At 42.1% G+C, this 17,386-nt stretch overlaps 1 protein-coding gene across 3 annotated transcripts in view; it reads left to right on the top strand.

Annotated features, from left to right (window-relative positions):
- The window catches only part of mical2b (microtubule associated monooxygenase, calponin and LIM domain containing 2b), a 61,039-nt gene that overhangs the window by 25,241 nt on the left and 18,412 nt on the right, over positions 1-17,386 (top strand). For 2 of the 3 annotated variants that reach the window (XM_004569371.6, XM_012924180.5), the window contains exons 6-24: positions 2,010-2,165; positions 2,277-2,377; positions 3,323-3,580; positions 4,389-4,504; positions 4,666-4,792; positions 6,141-6,231; positions 8,440-8,587; positions 9,256-9,452; positions 11,962-12,056; positions 12,483-12,548; positions 12,656-12,784; positions 13,406-13,585; positions 13,684-13,956; positions 14,038-14,166; positions 14,540-15,010; positions 15,725-15,826; positions 16,013-16,105; positions 16,864-17,050; positions 17,134-17,207. In XM_004569371.6, the coding sequence (XP_004569428.3) occupies positions 2,010-2,165; positions 2,277-2,377; positions 3,323-3,580; positions 4,389-4,504; positions 4,666-4,792; positions 6,141-6,231; positions 8,440-8,587; positions 9,256-9,452; positions 11,962-12,056; positions 12,483-12,548; positions 12,656-12,784; positions 13,406-13,585; positions 13,684-13,956; positions 14,038-14,166; positions 14,540-15,010; positions 15,725-15,826; positions 16,013-16,105; positions 16,864-17,050; positions 17,134-17,207 (2,993 nt within the window). The remainder of the gene's footprint in view (positions 1-2,009; positions 2,166-2,276; positions 2,378-3,322; positions 3,581-4,388; positions 4,505-4,665; positions 4,793-6,140; positions 6,232-8,439; positions 8,588-9,255; positions 9,453-11,961; positions 12,057-12,482; positions 12,549-12,655; positions 12,785-13,405; positions 13,586-13,683; positions 13,957-14,037; positions 14,167-14,539; positions 15,011-15,724; positions 15,827-16,012; positions 16,106-16,863; positions 17,051-17,133; positions 17,208-17,386) is intronic. The other variant, XM_012924179.5, reaches the window with a different exon arrangement.

Raw genomic sequence — 17,386 nt, 5'->3', positions numbered from 1 at the left:
GTCAAAGCGTACAAGTTGCAGTGTTTATTTTCTGCTCGTGTGTGAGTGTGTGTGGCATATGTGTGTTATGAACATGTTTACTTTCCCATAAGGACGACTGATGGGAAGCATCATCCTCCTGAAGGTTTGGTGTCTCCATGACTGCAGAGAAACTCTTTCAACTGCATGTTGCTCCGGGACTTTCCTCCAAGGAATATTCTAAATAGGATTATAATGGTCGACTAGTAGGAGGGGGGTGTTTGTGCAAATTATTTGTTAGGGAAAGAACAACATTATGACTAACTCCTGACTGTCATCTACACTAGATAACTTGAGAATTGCAGCATCTGTATTAAAAATACTAAATTCCCCAATGGTTAGGCCCTGCAGGGATTTTCTTCAGACTTGGAGTAATTCCACATATCCATGATGAGGATGGCAAAGAGTCTAAGAAGCTTGGAAAGAAAAGCGTCTGGACTTCTTTAAGTTGCTTGAAGACGTTTCATCTCTCATCCAAGAAGTTTCTGCAGTTCTAGGGTCAAATGGTGGGGAGTCCCAGATTTAAGCCCTGTGGGAGTGAGAGGGACATTGGACTCCCTAATGATCCTCTACCTAATCACACGAGCCAAGGTGTGAAAACGGGTGTAGGTCACCATCAGCCAAGGTTTCGGGTGAGCTCATTGTGAAACCTAGCCCCACCCTATCATGTGATTTCCTGAGGTCAAAAGGCCCAGGATGTGATGTTAAGGCATCTGGGAAGGGATCTCAACACTGGATGGCAGACAGCTGGTGTCGTAAACCACCGCCTCTGTTCAAAGATGGCCGTTCACAGTGGACATAGATGGCTTCTTTCACTCCTCTTTCAAACCGTCGGTCTTCTCTGTCCAAAATGGGAACATTGGCATCTTCGAAAGAGTGACCTCTGTCCTTGCAGATGGACCGCTGAGTCTTGTCCTGGGATAAAGGATGTGATGTACACTTGGAGCCTGTTTGATAAGTACTTTTGGATTTTGGAGAGTACATTAGCGGTATTGAGGGAATAATATCTACATGCTCCCTCTCATTCAGAGTATTATAACATTTATTGTCAAAAGTATGCAGATGACACACAACTCTACACATCAGTGTCACCACATGATTGCAGTTCCCCTACACTTAAACAAAAAGTGCATTAAGCAAATCGGTGGTTGTTTTCACCCCCAAAGAAAACAGCCTATCTAGAAAACATGATGCACAAATTCAGCCTTACATCAGAGGTGCAGGAGCCTATCCCAGCTGTCATAGGCCAAGACGCAGGGTATACCCTGGACAGATCTTCAGTCTATCACAGGGCTGGCACAGAGACGCACTCACAGAAACACCTATAACCACTTGAGACACCAGTTATTTTAACCCCATGCATGTATTTGGGGAGGAAGCCAGAGTACCTGGAGACTCCACAAAAGGCATCTCTTGTAAATCCAGCCTGGATTCAAACCCAGGACCTTATTTCTGTGAGGCAACAGTGCATTTCCCTACCGTGCTAGTACCATAGGAAAAATATTGGAAAAATTAAAGGATTTCAGTCTGAAGCAGATGCAGAAAATCTTGCTTGCACAGTATTCAAATGATCACATCTTCAGCGGATTATTGTAACTGTGTCTTTACAGGTCATAGTAAAACTACAGCTCATTCATAATTCTGCAGAAATCTAACAAACATCAAAAAGGTGGAGCGCATTACTCAGTAAAAAAGAAATCACTGCATTCCCTTTGAATAACTTTTAAAATCATTCTCATGTGTAAAGCACTAAATGGACTCTTACTGAGTTACATTTTTAATTCAGCCTTTGCCTTACAAAACATCCAGATCGCTGAGGTCATCAGGAGCAAGCTTACTGTTTTCCCACTATTGGAACAAACAAAGTGAAGCTTTGTGGATTGTATTTTCAATACTTTTGTATTGATTTACCAACTTCAGGAAATAATAAATGATTTGAAATGTTTGAACCCTTTTTTTGTTTTTTTGTTTTTCCTCCCCCACCTCTGCAGGTTTCAGGCGCAAGGAGTTTCGTGGGAAGCTGGCCATCGCTATAACGGCTAACTTTGTCAATAGGAACACAACAGCAGAGGCCAAAGTAGAAGAAATAAGTGGCGTGGCCTTCATCTTTAACCAAAAGTTCTTTCTGGAACTCAAAGAGGACACGGGTGAGTCAGGAAAGAATGTTGCAGTGGGAAAATGACAGCTTCTCCCGCTCTAAATGCTGCTCCTTCCTGCGCTAAACGTCCTCTGTTAAGTAAATATGTTCATGTTTGCAGGAATCGACTTGGAGAACATAGTTTACTACAAAGACAACACCCACTACTTTGTCATGACTGCAAAAAAGCAGAGCCTGCTGGACAAAGGGGTCATCATTAATGTAAGTTTACTCAGCTGACTTTGATTTAATCAGACACACAAACATAGATTCGACTCTTCCAGACTCCAATGGGTCACAGTTCACACCCTCCCTCTGTGGTTAACCCTGGTTCCAGGATTCAAAGGCCGTTCCCAAACAGGAATGCGTGCGTGCTCGCCAGACCAGTGAGTGACGGGTCGGCATAGAGGAGGTTGATGAATGGGGTTCTAATTAAACGCTCATGCGCCACACACACACACACACACACACACACACACACACACACACACACACCATTAAAGAGATTAGACATTATAAATGCGGTTATTACAGTTGCATTAGGACATCAACTGGATCATATTGGAAAGGCTCCATGTGACCCTCAGTCTAACCACCCAGTAATGTCTGCCAAACCAATTATCTGAAAATACACACACACACACACACGAGAGTATTGGGGATGGATTGGCATACGTATGAGGGCTATTTATTAATTTTCTTTCTCTCCCCTCTCACATACCTTTATTACCAGTTCAAGACCATTACATGGATTTCTCTTAAGATCCTGGAAACTCTCCCTAAACCTGTTACAACTATTTCTTTTAAAAAATGTAATTATTTCTTTTAAGATAATTTGTGACGATGAGGTCCCCACAGTGTAAAAGAAGGCAGATGTTTTCCCCCACAGTGGGAGTAATATAGGTAAAGACGCATGTGTTCAGTGAAAGACAGTGTTGAGCCTTTTAATAAATTTTTTTTTTTTTTTTTTTTTTTTTTTTTACATCAAGTTTTAGCAGAAATATAAAACTCATTTCTGAATTATCCCGGTTAATATTTCTTCGTTGACCATCAGCCTTGCTGCTTTGATTAAAAATGATGGGATAACACTAACTTTTTGAATATGGTGGAAAAGCAACTGTCAATACAATGTGCCTAAAACTAACTGTCTCCTTCTTCTTAATGCAGGATTACATGGAAACTGAACGGCTTCTGAGTCCTGACAACGTCAATCAGGAAGCGTTGCTCTCATATGCTCGTGAAGCGGCTGATTTTGGCACCAACTACCAGCTGCCATCCCTGGACTACGCCATCAACCACTACGGACAGCCAGATGTAGCCATGTTTGACTTCACCTGCATGTACGCCTCAGAAAACGCCGCCTTGATCAGGGAGAAACATGGGCACCAGCTGCTGGTTGCACTGGTGGGAGATAGTTTGCTTGAGGTATGAGAAGTTGTAGCGTTCCCTTTTCATTGACAGTCGCTCGGTTTCTCCCTCCGCTCAGGTTCAGAGTCTGCGTGTCATCCTTGACGGCGCACTGTCCTTCCACCCTCACATCGTACTTTGATCTTCGTAACATTAATCGCTTCCATCCGTCTCACCCAACAGTACTGCCGTGCCCGCGTGTTCAAGTTCAACCATAAATTTTAGCTGTTCCTGAGCTCTGCTGCTCGCACCATCACCAGCTCGTCCATTAACCACATCATGCTTGTCCTTCAGCAGCTTCACTGGCTTCTGGTTCAATATTGTATTGAGTTCAAAATTCTGCTCCCAGCTTTCAAGGCAGTCACTAACCTTAAGTGCCTCCCTGAACTTCTGGGTGCGTTTCTCCATTTCATTGTGGCATCCACCCGTTTGACTGCTATGGGCTCGACAGGCTTCACCTTGTCCGTCCATCACCTGTGGAACTCCCTCCCACCAGACATCCATAACACCGACTCTCTGCTTTCAGATCCCATCTCCAAACACCATCGTTAAACTCCACACACAGTCTGATCGTTTCCCACCTGCTACTCTGGTCATAATGACTTTATGTATTGTAAACTTGTTTTATTAACTGTTTTATTGAATCTTTTATTGACTTAATGAGATGTATATTTTTAAGTCTTCTAATGTGATCTTGAGTGTTTTTGACAGGTGCCTAGAATAAAATGTACTTATGTATTTATTTATCAGTGTCGTGAAAGTTGTCCAACACTGCTCTTATTGTGTGCCAGGCTCAGCTTGTGTGTGTCATGCTTTCTGTTTACAGCCGTTCTGGCCGATGGGTACGGGTTGCGCTCGGGGTTTTTTGGCTGCCTTTGACACTGCATGGATGGTGAAGGGCTGGGCAAAAGGAAAGAGCCCACTGGAGATCCTGGCTGAGAGGTGTGTGAGCATGTTCATGGATTCAAACGGATTATGTCTTCTAATAATGCCTGAGCTGGTTTGTTTCCACATGAATGCACTTTTAAGTCATAGAACTCTGGGTTCCTTTTAAAAGCTGTTCTTTCTTAAGTCTGATAGTTAAATCTTTCTTTCTACTCCAGGGAGAGCATTTACCGTCTTCTACCCCAGACCACCCCAGAGAACATCAGTAAAAACTTTGAACAGTACTCCATTGACCCTGCTACCCGCTACCCCAACCTCAACGCCAGCTGTGTGCGCCCACATCAGGTGAGTCCTGTGCTCAACAGGGTACCTGTGAAGGAAGAAGGCAAGAAGTTGCCTTCTACACTTAACAGAAATACTGGATTGAAATCTCTACTTGTCTACCTCATTATAAACTAGAATGTTAGGGGATCGTTTCCACATTAATATGGTAGATGTCACATAAATAAACCCGCGTTTGAAGAGATTTAGATGTTTCAGTTATTCTCCATAAGGCATCGACAACGAGCTCAAACTTTTTCTGAGCAAATTCTCTACAAATTCTGCAGTGTGAGATCAAATCTCTACTGCTGCTGGTGTTTTGGCACCAACCAACTACACCCTCAGTGAGAGCTGCGTTTCTAGATTTACATCGATAATATTCAGCTCTGCAAATAAGGGCACTGGGGAAACTCAGTATGCTCACTTGAACTATGCAAATATATCACATTTGCCATCACAAATTCTGATGATTCAGCACTATGGTGCAGCTGAGAGGGGTCATCAAGGAGTAATTGCTATGATTCTGAATATGAAAATATGGGGACTGTCTGGTGAAATCAAGAAGGGTGGAATCTGACATCCCTACATTGATATAAACAAACTTATGTGGCTGTTTCATTACATTAACAAAAAAATAAGTAGTCATCAACACCAAACATCTTCAAACCCGTGGTCACACAAATATTCCTGGATTTGGCAAATGGACTGGTTCTTATACAGCGCTTTTCTACTCTTCTGAGCACTCAAAGCACTTTATACAACTTGTGCATTCACCCATTCACACAAGCACATTTTTCTAAGTGCTTTCTAACATTCACACACGCATTCATACTCCGATGGATGCATCGGAGAGCAATTTGTGGTTAGTATCTTGCCCAAGGATATTTGACATGCAGACTGGGGGAAGCGAATCGAACCACCAACCTTCCGATCGGTAGATGACCTCCTCCTACCGCCTGAGCTACAGCCACCCCCAAATTTTGTCTTTTGTTTTTCGTCTTCATAGCCATTGGACAATAACAGCCAATCAGTTTCAAAAGATCAAAACAGGAAATGAGAAAACATCTCTCAAAGTATTGGTTCTCGTGACACTGGAAGCCTGCAGACTCTGAAAACTCAAATGTTTTTTTTGTGCAGTCAACACAATCATGTAATCTTTCCACTGAATGTGGAAATGAAAGAGTGCCAAGTACATTTTCTTCCAACAGAAACCTTTGTGGTCAGTATCATATATATTGCAGTTCAAATGCCATGTACCAATGTAACATTTAAAGAAAAAAAATATACAAATTTTAGTCGACAGCCTACAGTTTCTATCTGCACATCCCTAGAACCTATATGTCATTAGGCCTCCTGATTTTTGTACTTCCAGGTGCGTCACCTGTTCATTGATGGTCATCAGGGACCAGGTCAGATAGAAAGAGGAGGACCAGCACGTCGATCAGTCAACCTGTCCAGGAAAGGTAGATGTTCCTCCAAGCTACAAAGTGCACTCCAACCATCAAACATGAATAATGGATTTAATTATAATCGTGTCAAGTTGTAACCAATGGTAACATCAAAGAACCTCAACGTTATAGTGCATTACAGAAAAAGACAGTTGATGATAATCGAGCTCTCCTCGTCGTGTTCTTGGACCTTTGCACTTTGAGAGCATTTGATGCATCTGGACAGACCCAGCATGTCGAACAGCTTCATTTTCTGCTGTGTGAGTCTTTAATAGTCACAAATTGGAGATTACAGTCCCAGCCAATCTACTTTGTTCACGGAGCTATAACAAAGAGCAGATTGTAGATGTGCCTAATATGTAGCGGCATAAAGGATTGCTGCCAACTGCTCAGGTGGGACTTAATTAGTCTGTAAAAGCTCCCAGTCTTCTTTTAATAGTAATCTGATCATTCTGACTCATCAGTAAGACCTGGATGCATCTGCAGCCTCATTAACACTGCATGAAAGCTTTCTTTGAAACATCAAATTGAGAAGCTCATACGAGGTTTCCAAAAACATCTTAGCACCGGTTGGCAATGTCATCTAATACCCCAAAAAAAGAGTCTGAATAAATTCCTCAGATTGGTTCACAGAAGGAAGGCCGCTGACATCATACTGAATGCTTGCTCAGCCCTCCTGAGGGGAAACTTTAGCTCCATCTCAGTCACAGGCTCGACACGCCTCATTGCAGACAATACAGGTGGATAACATTACACCTGCACGAGGGTCCAACATGAGGCCTCTTTCATGCATGAGCTGACCTGATATGATCTGGAAGAGCAGATGCACACAGTGTAGGGCTTTGCATTTAAATTTGCTCAATTTAGTAATATTAGTACTTTTGGTTATGTTGCATGAAGTCGTACTTTTCAGAGGCACTATGGAAGTATCTGTTCTAAAACCTGGGATGCAGGGGTAATCAAACATTGCATTTGTAAATAAAAAAAAAAAAAAGGTAAATATTAACAATTTTAACAGTGTTCATGTCTCCTGCCCCCATAAACGATGCGCCCTGAGACGGCCTCCCTGTAATAATATGATGGCAGTATTGGAGCACAGGATTAACTGGAGAGCTAAAAAAAGAAATGGAGTTGGTAAAGAGCTGCGATTATCCTGGGAATATTATACTAATTAGGACTAGGGTTTTGCAATAGAGCCTCAAAATTATATTGTATTATTTCAAAGGAAATTTGTAATACTTTTGAGAATGTAGGAAAAAATGGATCGAATCTGTAATAAATAAAAGCTGTGCTGCAGGCCACACCAAAATGAAGAGCAGTGAGCTTCTGTAAATCTGTGGCCACAGAGTACCAGCAACACATTATATAGCAATAGTAGTGACACAGCATAAGTCAAGCCCAAACGTAGCCAAGGTAGCGTTTTTCCCAGAAAAAGTGCTTAAAACTTTAGTTTAACAACAGCTAAGTCAAGTTCAGCTCTTCAGGAGCTGCACAATAAAGGTTTCCCACAGGTTGCTCTTCCTGTTGTGTGGAGTTTAACTAACTAGTGCATCAAGAATGGAGAACTGGCTGTTGTTAGCTTAACATCATATGAAGGATTCGTGATCTGATTGTACTCGGTGTTTGTTGAATCCGGTCCGTTTTCTTGCATTTTTGTTTTCTTTTAAGTTGTTGTCCGAGGCTGACAAGCAGCTGTCGCTGCATGGGCCTGTCTTGTTATTTGTGCTAGGAAGGAAGATGCATGACGTATGACATGACATATTAGTATCACATGCTTTTTATCATGTAAAATCATTAATAATTCTCACTAAGCCTGTGCTATTTCATAAGTTTGTTTAAAATCATGCACTGAAGAGGATACTGGTGTTTTCTCAGAAGCAGGGGATTGCATTGATACCCCACTGCTCCCAGTCCCGCTACCTATAGTGTTTTTGCAGAAAGAGTACTGGGACCCATTGGACACTCTAATTCCTTCTCTTGTTTGTGTTGCTTGAGTTTACGGTCATGATTTAAAGCATGTCCTTGCATGTGCTCTGCTGCCAGTGTTGCTTCAGGCCTGGGAGGTCGTTCAGGTTTTGCAAGTTCAAACCAACCCGTACTTTATTAACGTGCCATAGTGTCAGCACTGTCTGAGGAACATTTCCAGCCTTGAGGAAATAATGGTGACGATGAAGATGCCCTTTCCTGTGATGCTGCATGCTGACAGACTGTTTCTCTCTGTAGAGTCTGAGGTCCATCCTGGCCGCCTGCTGAACTGGTGTCAGAGGCAGACTCATGGGTACCAGGGAGTCGATGTCACCAACCTCGCATCTTCCTGGAGGAATGGCCTGGCCCTCTGTGCTCTCATCCATCGGCAGAAGCCTGAGCTCATGTAAGGAGAGCCAAAGCTTGCTAACAGGAAACACTTGCACTAATGCTCGTGATAATTCAGGCGACGATTTTTGCTTCTCATACTCATGCTCCGTCAACAGCTTCAAGAGCAATGTTTGGTTTAGAATAGCTTAGTAATTGAGTCATATGATTGTGCAAATTAAAAACAAACAAAAGAAACCTTTCAGAGCCATGTCTCTTTGGCTCTCTCCTCACAGTTTAATTGACTCTTCTTGTGCAATGCTCAATTTTTAAATTGCTTGCTTGATAATTGCTTGATTTCCTGCTGTAGTGGAGCCGTCAGCAGTAACTGGAATGCCCTCAAATAGTCAGCAAGCATAGACTGCTTTATGTATGCTGTCATGAAGCCTCAAGCTGTCACCATCTTGGCTTATTGAAATTGTTCTGAACACAGTGCAGATCTGTATTTTGGTTAATGACTTATATTTTTGTCATATTTTCCTTTAGTTGTTTTTATTCAGCTTTGCTCTAATGTGTGAAGCATTTACGGGACATCTGTAAAATCTAGAAGCTAAATAAATGGCTTGAGTTATCCTCCACAAACGGCTCTCTCTAGATTGTTTTCAGTATATGGAATATATATGAAGAAACCTCCTGAGCGTATACACACATCTCCTAACCTCACCTTCATCTCCTTTTCCATTTCAGTGATTATGACTCTCTGAACGAGGAGGACGTGGCGGGGAACAATCAGCTGGCGTTTGATGTGGCTGAGCGAGAGTTTGGCATCCAACCGGTGACGACAGGAAAGGAGATGGCTGCAGATTCTCAACCTGATAAGCTGCTGATGGTCCTGTACCTTTCCAAGTTCTACGAGGCCTTCAGGAACTCGCCAGCAAACAAAGGTCAGCTTCTTCCTCACAGAACCACAAAGATTCTTACATGAATTTTTTTTTAATTCAATCATGAACAACCCAATGTTGTTGGGTTTTTTGTTTTTTTGTTTTTTAAAGTTAGTCTTCATCGTGTCTTTAAATGTAAATTTCTTGGACTGGAAACGGTAGCCCTAAAACCTGACCTCCTGACCCCAGTTTAGGAACAGGAAATGATCATTTAACATTTAACCGTGTGTATTGATCTAACCCTGAACACACAGACGGGGAAGCGGTCGAGGCAGTTATCCATTTGCCAAAAAATGTGAAATGCTGTATGTAACCCAAAAAAGCTGTGAAAACAAGACTCTCCATCCACTTTATTTCTCTTAAAGGGCAAAACGATACTTGAGAAAATATCCTCACGTGGATCGCATCAAGATCCTTCTAGTGTTTTGGTTGGTAGACAATGATGCTGCTTACTGCTGCTGTGGACACATTTTCATTGTCTTTTTAAATTGTGGAGAAGTCCCTCTGCTAAATTATAGTCCCAGCTGAGTCTTCTACATGAGCTAAAGTTACATGTTACACAACTGTGGTTGAGTTGGTCCCTGCCAGAGACCTGAGTGGTATGCGAGCTATGTCTGTGGAAGACATATCCAGTCGCTTGGCGTAACTCTGGACGCCTTCAGGTCCAGCACCACTGCGAGCTGCAGCCTCAGCCACGTTTTACCTAACGCACTTTAATGTTGGTGTTTGCAGACTTCTGCTGAACTCAAAGGATGGAAAAATGACTGACTTTCAGTTTATTTGGTGGGAATTTAGGATCTTTAAGTGCATGACTTGAGTTATATTTAGTCTTTACACTGGGCCCCTTTGTGCTGCTGAATAGCCTCGGGTTATTTTGGAAAGATGCATTAGTGGTTTTTACTCCAGTTCCTTTTTTTATTTGGAGTCTAAGGATGAACCCTGGTCTAATTAAGTCCACTGCTCAGACTTGGCCTTATCTAAGTTTAGACTTATCTAAGTTTAAACAGGACTTGTTTCCAGTCCCATGTTTTTATTCTTGGACTCAAATAAAATAGCTTATATCAAAATAATTCACATTTTTCTGAAATTAGGCCATGCTGCTGCCCCTTAGCTTTAAAAAAAAAAAAAAAAAAAAGTTGTTCCCATTTTTTGACTTTTAAGTGGGCTCTGCAAACGGCAGATTTGAGCAGTAGGTGGGCAGGATTTCTGTATTCATAGCCAACACAGCAAGCCTGAGATGGCCTTATAAAGAATATTGCACTTAGTGACATCAAACAGAACCAAAAGTAGAAAAAAATAGTGAGGGAGATAAACATGTAGAGCAGTGTTAGACTCTAAATGTGAAGCAAGTGCTTTGGGCATCAGCTTTGTGGAAAAGGCCTTCAGGGAGTTGATAAGTTGCTGAATACGGATCTCCGCCCACCTCCCCTATGCTAATGTTACACGGCACTCAAACAATTCCACAATAGCAAAGATGGTGCTTAAAGTGTGACTTCCTGGGGTTTTAATGGTTTTTATGCTTTTTTTTTTCTTTTTTTTTTTTTTTTTTTTCAAGCTGACTGGATCATGCAGGAGGGCAGAGTTCTGTGCACAGTTCTGTGTTCAGTGCCGTCCTGGCATACACAGGAGTCTGTGGTTGAAGATGTTCAGGTCCCGTGTCTTTAAAACGAGCTTAAATCATCATCCCTCCACCGCCGTGCTTGACAGTTAGAGTGAGGTGTTTTTGCTGACATGCTGTTTGGTTTTGCCAGACGTGGCTCTGTGCATTAATAGCCAAACATCTCCACTTTGGTCTCGTCTGACCAAAGGACACTGTTCCAGAAGCCTTGTGGTTTGTTCAGATGCGACTGTGCACACTTGGCTGCGCTGCCATGTTAAGAAATAAACTTGCTCCTGGCAACCTGTCCAAACAAGTCATGCTTCTTTAATGAAACTCTATTTTCATGAACTTGACCTGTAGTTTCTGAGATTTAGTTTTTTGGAATTTGCGATTTGGGCATTGGTAGTTTTGAGTCCTCTGTGTTGCTATTTTCCTAAACCATTTTTGACAGTGTTGTCCAGTGCGTTGTCTAATTATGGGAGGACCGCTGTTGCTGGGGACTGCTGTTTCAGCAGGGTAGTGTCTGCATCAATTTAATTTTCCTCTAGGTTGTCAGGACCCAGAAAGTCCCATTAAAGCTGCTCTGAAAACAAGTGATCAGCGATTTTTACTCCACCTGTCAGTGGTGGTTGTTCATGTAAAGGGAGCTTTTGTGTCCTTCTCTCCCACTGCCTTGTATGTGACGCATACAGGGTTTTTTTTGTTTTTTTTGTTTTTTTCCATTACTCAAATCAACAAGTGTCGCACTTGCAAACAAATCCACCTCTAAAATAGGAATTTTACTGTTTCCAGCAAGCCTTGTAATGACATTTGATCTTAATAGTAATTTTACATTTTCTTGAACTGTTTTAGCAGAATTTCCTGAAAAGATTGGATAACTTGTATGTAAACTGTATTGTGCTTATTTTCCAGTTTCCAGAGAAGGAGATGAAAATGGTGAAGATTATCAATCTAAAACCAACCACAAGGCGCTAAACCTGCCTCAGCCCAGAAAGAGGATTCCCAGGGTAAGGAGAAATGCTGATTCTTGCATTTTGCTGCTTTTTGTGTGATATTGATTTGATCTGAACATTTCTGCTGCTCAACAGTAGTCATATAAATTAGATTAGAGATCAGGTAGCATTAAAGGTCAAAGTAGTGTTTGTAATGCGTGTGTTATCTAACCATGAATCTTAGCTGTTAGTGTGCATAGGATTTATGAGTGCCGGAGGAAAAAGGCGTATTAGTGTAGAGCATCTGTTGTGATAAATAGGTTTGCTTTGTGGTTAATACTCCTGCAGGTTTGCAAGTTTTGGCTTATTGAGAGTACAACAGCCTTTTATTTTGAAATTTCCCACAGGTTTGCCTCTTTTAAAGTCTTTTTTTTATTTTATTTTTTTAACGGATGAAAGTGAGATGCAGTTTGTATATGTTTGTGTTGTCTGATGCTGCAGGATGACAAACTGGAGGAAGATTCTGATAACAAGAAACGGCGAAAGGGCAACCACTACCTCACAGAGGTAGGTTCTTCTTTGAAATAGCTTCATTCTTCCAAGCAATGTGGGTAATGCCACTTTTTGCTTTTCAAATTGATCTCACTTTCTCTTTCTCCTTTGTGTGATGCCAGTTGTCCTGTCACAGTGCTCCCCCTGCTGGTGAGGATGGGGAACAACGGGAGAACAAAGTCCGCTCCATGGCAACTCAGCTGCTGGCCAAATTTGAGGAGAACTCCGCAACAGTAAAGGCTCGAACAAAGGTGAGTTTGGTATTTATTTCCTCATCCTCCCTCTGCTGTCTGAGCAGTCTGTGTCGCCTGTGGGGTTTCTGCCTTCTGACTATGTAAAGGGTCTTAAAGGTTGTTAATTTACTTGGGATTTGCCTGCCTGCATCGGATGTGTTGCAGAACAGTTGGCTGTCATTGTATCCGTCTGTAATCTTTTAGCTTTAACGGAGAACATGATGCAGTTTTAAGCTGGTTAAAGAATGCTGTTTGCAGGTTTATTTGATGGTACACCAGAAGGAAAAAGTGTCTGACTCAATACTTCATCTTTGAAGTATTTTCTGTGAGTGTATTTCACTTAAATTCAATAATACTATCTTATGGTAAACGTGGTATGTTGATATTATGAGACTTCCTTTCTCATGATGGAGCATTTACATCCAAATCTTGGTCAGTCTGACAAAAATCTATTTTTTGCTTTTACTTTGGAGAATTGATTTAATGCCTGTATCTTCCTCATGCATGCATTTGTTTTTGCTTGCTGTCCTCATATCACAAACTGGCTTCTTTGCGAAGTAACCCTTTCATGCTCTGCACACCCTTTTCTCACCCTTTACTTTCCTTTTTATTTTCCTATCCACGCCTCCGTCGGATCAGGACCCATCAGATCCATCCTACTCTCCTGCTCAGTCTCCTCCAACTTCCCCACTTCCTTCATCAGATGAGGAGGATGAGGAAGATGGGGAAGTGGAGAGAGAAAATCCCCGTTTTGCAAAGCCCAAAGATGACACTCCTCCTCCTCCTCCTAGTCTGCTTCCCACTCGCCCCAAGTGGCAGGTATGCTTGCCTCTGAGCACCTCTGAACTTCTTCCATTATGTCATGTAGCATCTGTGCGCATCTGTGCATAATCCATTTCCTCTTGCCTTTGACCCAGCCTTCCATCTACCTTCAGTTGCTTGAGAATCCCGCTACTTTCCTCTCCTCCCCCAAATTCTCTCACACTCGGAGCGCCTGCAGTCGGTCTCCATCGCCCCCACGCTCAAAGAGCCCGTTGAGTCCTCCTCGCTCACTGAGCCCTGACACTCCTGAACATTACTACCCAGAACGCACCTCTCCAGACCTCTCACCTATTCGTCTTTCTCCCTCTCCTCAGTCTGCTCTGGGTGTTGGGCAGTCCTCTGAGAGATCAGGGGGGGTTATGCGGCAGGTGAATGTCATAGCAGTTCTTTACAGTATTTATTTATTTTGAATCCGTTCCAACTTTGACCGCCACCTGTTGTTCCTTTAGAGTAAAGACCAGAGACTGTCTGCTAGGGACTTTTCCAGGAGGAGTATAAAAGAGAGAGCTAGCCTCCTCTCCTCCATGTTTCCAGGCTCAAGCAGATCACCCTCAGCAGCTCCTCTTTGTCTACCACAGGTTGTGTATTATACACACTATTGGCATGAAAATGTTCATCCTTTAATCATTTTACTGCTGCATGTTCATGATGGCTAAATTGGGACTAATGCTCGTTTGAGATGTACAGCTGGCTGCTTTTCTGCTCTTTAATTGGTTGTCTGACAAAATGACATCATCTGGGAGGTTTAGACAGTTTGCAGTTTTTGTTTTTGACACTTAGAAGTCCTGCAAAACAACAACTTTCAGTTTAATTCCCAGCAGTGATTCTAAGATGGTAAATGTTACACCGCTCCTCTTCACTTTAGAGTTTGATAACCTTTTAATGATCTTGTTTCTGCGCTTTCATCATTTTATTCTACTCAGCCTAATGTTTCTGACTCCTCTTCTTTAGGTGGAATCATCCATTTCCTCTCCTCTTTCCTTGTCAACACCTCCTCTTGTTCTGTCTATACCTAAGAGCTCCACCGTCTACCCTGTGGTCCACCCTGTCCCTGACCCCACAGCCCAGGCTGGTTTCTCCTCTGTCCCACTTTGCACTCCTGGACACAAGGACAAGACACACACTCCCTCTTCCACTGACTCTGAAAAAACACAGGAAATCTGTTCACTTCATCCTGATTCCTCTGCACCCAACAGCGAAACATTTGCTGCTCTTTCCTTGCCTTGCTTTGGGACCCAAAAGAGCTCCTCTCCGCTCTCGGACGCTGGCTGTGAACATGAACAGAGCGGCTCGTCAGGCCTCGAGCAGAATTATGAGAATATGTGTGAGAGTTCACAGAACGATGTGGAAAATGAGCAGGAGAAGGTTCACAAAACTGTGACAGTTGATGATAGTAACGCATCTGAAAATAATCACACGAAGGTAACAGAGTCATTGTGCACGTCGATGGCCTGCATGAAGACCGCTTGGTAGTCGGTACTGCTTATCTAACAAAATATAAATGTAACGCTGCCTGAGCTGCATGAGCTGCATGAGCTTTAAACCTTCTGCAAAGTAACCCATTTCTGTGCCTGCATGAGTTTCCATTGTTGTGTTAACTTGTGAATGTCACGGAAGAAAACTAACAGCTCTAACATACTTCAACATTCAGTATACAGCAAGAAATCGCATTATGTTAATGAAAATTCAAATTCACAGTATTCTTTTGCAAAAATTAAAGTCTCTCTCTTTTTTTTTTTTTTTTGCTTTATTGTGAACCTACAAATATTATTTTTGGAAGTCTAATTCATAACAAACTAATTTACTAGCTATCTCCCCAATGGATAAAATGGAAACATTTCACGAGAATGTAAAAAATATTCTGTTAAAATTAAAGTGTTAAGGCTATTAACCTTAAACCTGCTTATTAAGTAAAAATGTTGCCTTCCAATTAATTTATTTAAAAAAAAGCTTGTTTTATAAACTGACTTCATGACCAGGAACTATAAACCCCATGGGGGGCATTAGGTTTATAGTTTATAGCATGGGTGTCCTGCTCGTTGTTTTTCCTCTTGTATTCACATTCGCATGTGTTCAATAACACATTTATTCTTTATGAAATGAATCAAGCTGTTGCTCATTCTGCTGCTCATTTAGCACTCGGAGAGGTCTGGTCCTGAGGACCTCAGGAGAATCGTTCCAAAGTCACTCGCTCGCTCCATAAGTTGTCCGACTGGGGCTCCTCGTTACAGCAAAGAGGTACCAAGCAGTGCCTCAGTCTGAATACAGTGTGATACCGTTTAATACAAATCATCCATTTTCAGCCTTTTCCTTCTGCCCTCTTGATAATTCCTGTCTGATTCCCAAACTTTCACCCTTTTTCCTTCTTTTTTCCCCTTCTCGTCTTTTTGTCCTCCCGTCCTCTTCACCTGTCATTAATGTTAGCGTACAGTTGGAAAGGTATCATCAGCCATAGATGCTAAAGCTCAGATACTGGCCATCCTCTATGAGACAGACCACAGGCCCAGTGCTCCACCGGTAAGATGCATGTGGCTTTAGCCCCGAGTCTTTTTTTGTCTGTGTTGCCGGGGTTCATTTAAAACTGCAGCTTGTATTCAATTTAATACTATTTCATCACAGCAAACACTCCAGATACTAATATTCATGAACTGATGGGAAATGTGTACGCCATAATCACGGGTGTAAGATGCATTTTGGGTGATGTAGGCAGGATGTCCTCTCTGGTTCTGGTACAGGACTTAGAACCTTTATGACAACTAAACAAATAATAAAATGTTAAATTGGTGAAGTTCTCTTTAACAGCATCTTTCATAACTAACAAAAAATGACTGTACTTGCGTCCCTGCTTTGACACATACACAGGCCTGGAGCAGGTCTAAACGTCCATGAATCTTCTGCTCTTTTTACAGTCCTGTAATATCGCCTGAGAATAAGTATCCAGACTGTTCCTGTGAACTGGAAGTGGTTGTTTTATTTTTTATTCTTGTTATTGACTCTTGCACAAAATTATACTGTGTGTCCCTAAAAACTTTCATATACTGCTTCAGCAACTTTACAGCTATCAAGAGCAACACTTTCTGTGATTGTGACCAGCTTTGCAGCTTTGACAGTTTCTTTATGCTGCAATCTGGCTGTTTGCTCCTGATATGTGTGTTTTTGTTTGGGGGTTCTTTTTCTTCCCCTCCTCAGGTGTCTCTTGGAAGAAAACGGTCCTAAAAGCTTGCTTGAAAGAATCTTTCAAAAATCTAACCCTATGCTGGCCTTCTTCCTCTCAGTGTGTGGTGCGTAAGGACTTCCCTCCCGGGTTGGGCGGCAGCGACATCTGCCACTTCTGCTCCAAGCGGGTGTACGTGATGGAGAGACTCAGCGCCGAGGGCTACTTCTTCCACCGAGAGTGTTTCCGCTGCGACGCTTGCAACTGCACTCTCCGCCTGGGAGGACACACATTTGACTCACAGGAGGGTACGTTGCATTTGCTGGACTTGCCTTTAAAACCTGTAGGAGACGTCACTTCAAAATATATTTTTTTTCTGCTTTCTGTACAGCTAAATTCTACTGCAAGCTGCATTATGCACAGCGCCTGTACAGCAATAACCCAGGAAGAGTTAGGAGGAGAATGGTAAGGAACCCAACATTTACTTATTACAAAGTAAATGTTTATTACACAATGTAATATCCATATGTAATATCACTGTTCAGTTCTATTAGCTAGCTTTTAGAAAAGATCTTCTTTTATAGCACAAAGGAAATGTTTCATGTTAACCTCTTTTATAAGGAGCTTGGAAAGAAAAGCGTCTG

The sequence above is a fragment of the Maylandia zebra genome, linkage group LG7 (assembly GCF_041146795.1).
Source record: "Maylandia zebra isolate NMK-2024a linkage group LG7, Mzebra_GT3a, whole genome shotgun sequence".
In the NCBI taxonomy this organism is placed as follows: domain Eukaryota; kingdom Metazoa; phylum Chordata; class Actinopteri; order Cichliformes; family Cichlidae; genus Maylandia; species Maylandia zebra.
The sequence above is the reverse complement of the archived record's forward strand: the minus strand, read 5'-3'. Positions and strand labels throughout refer to the sequence as shown.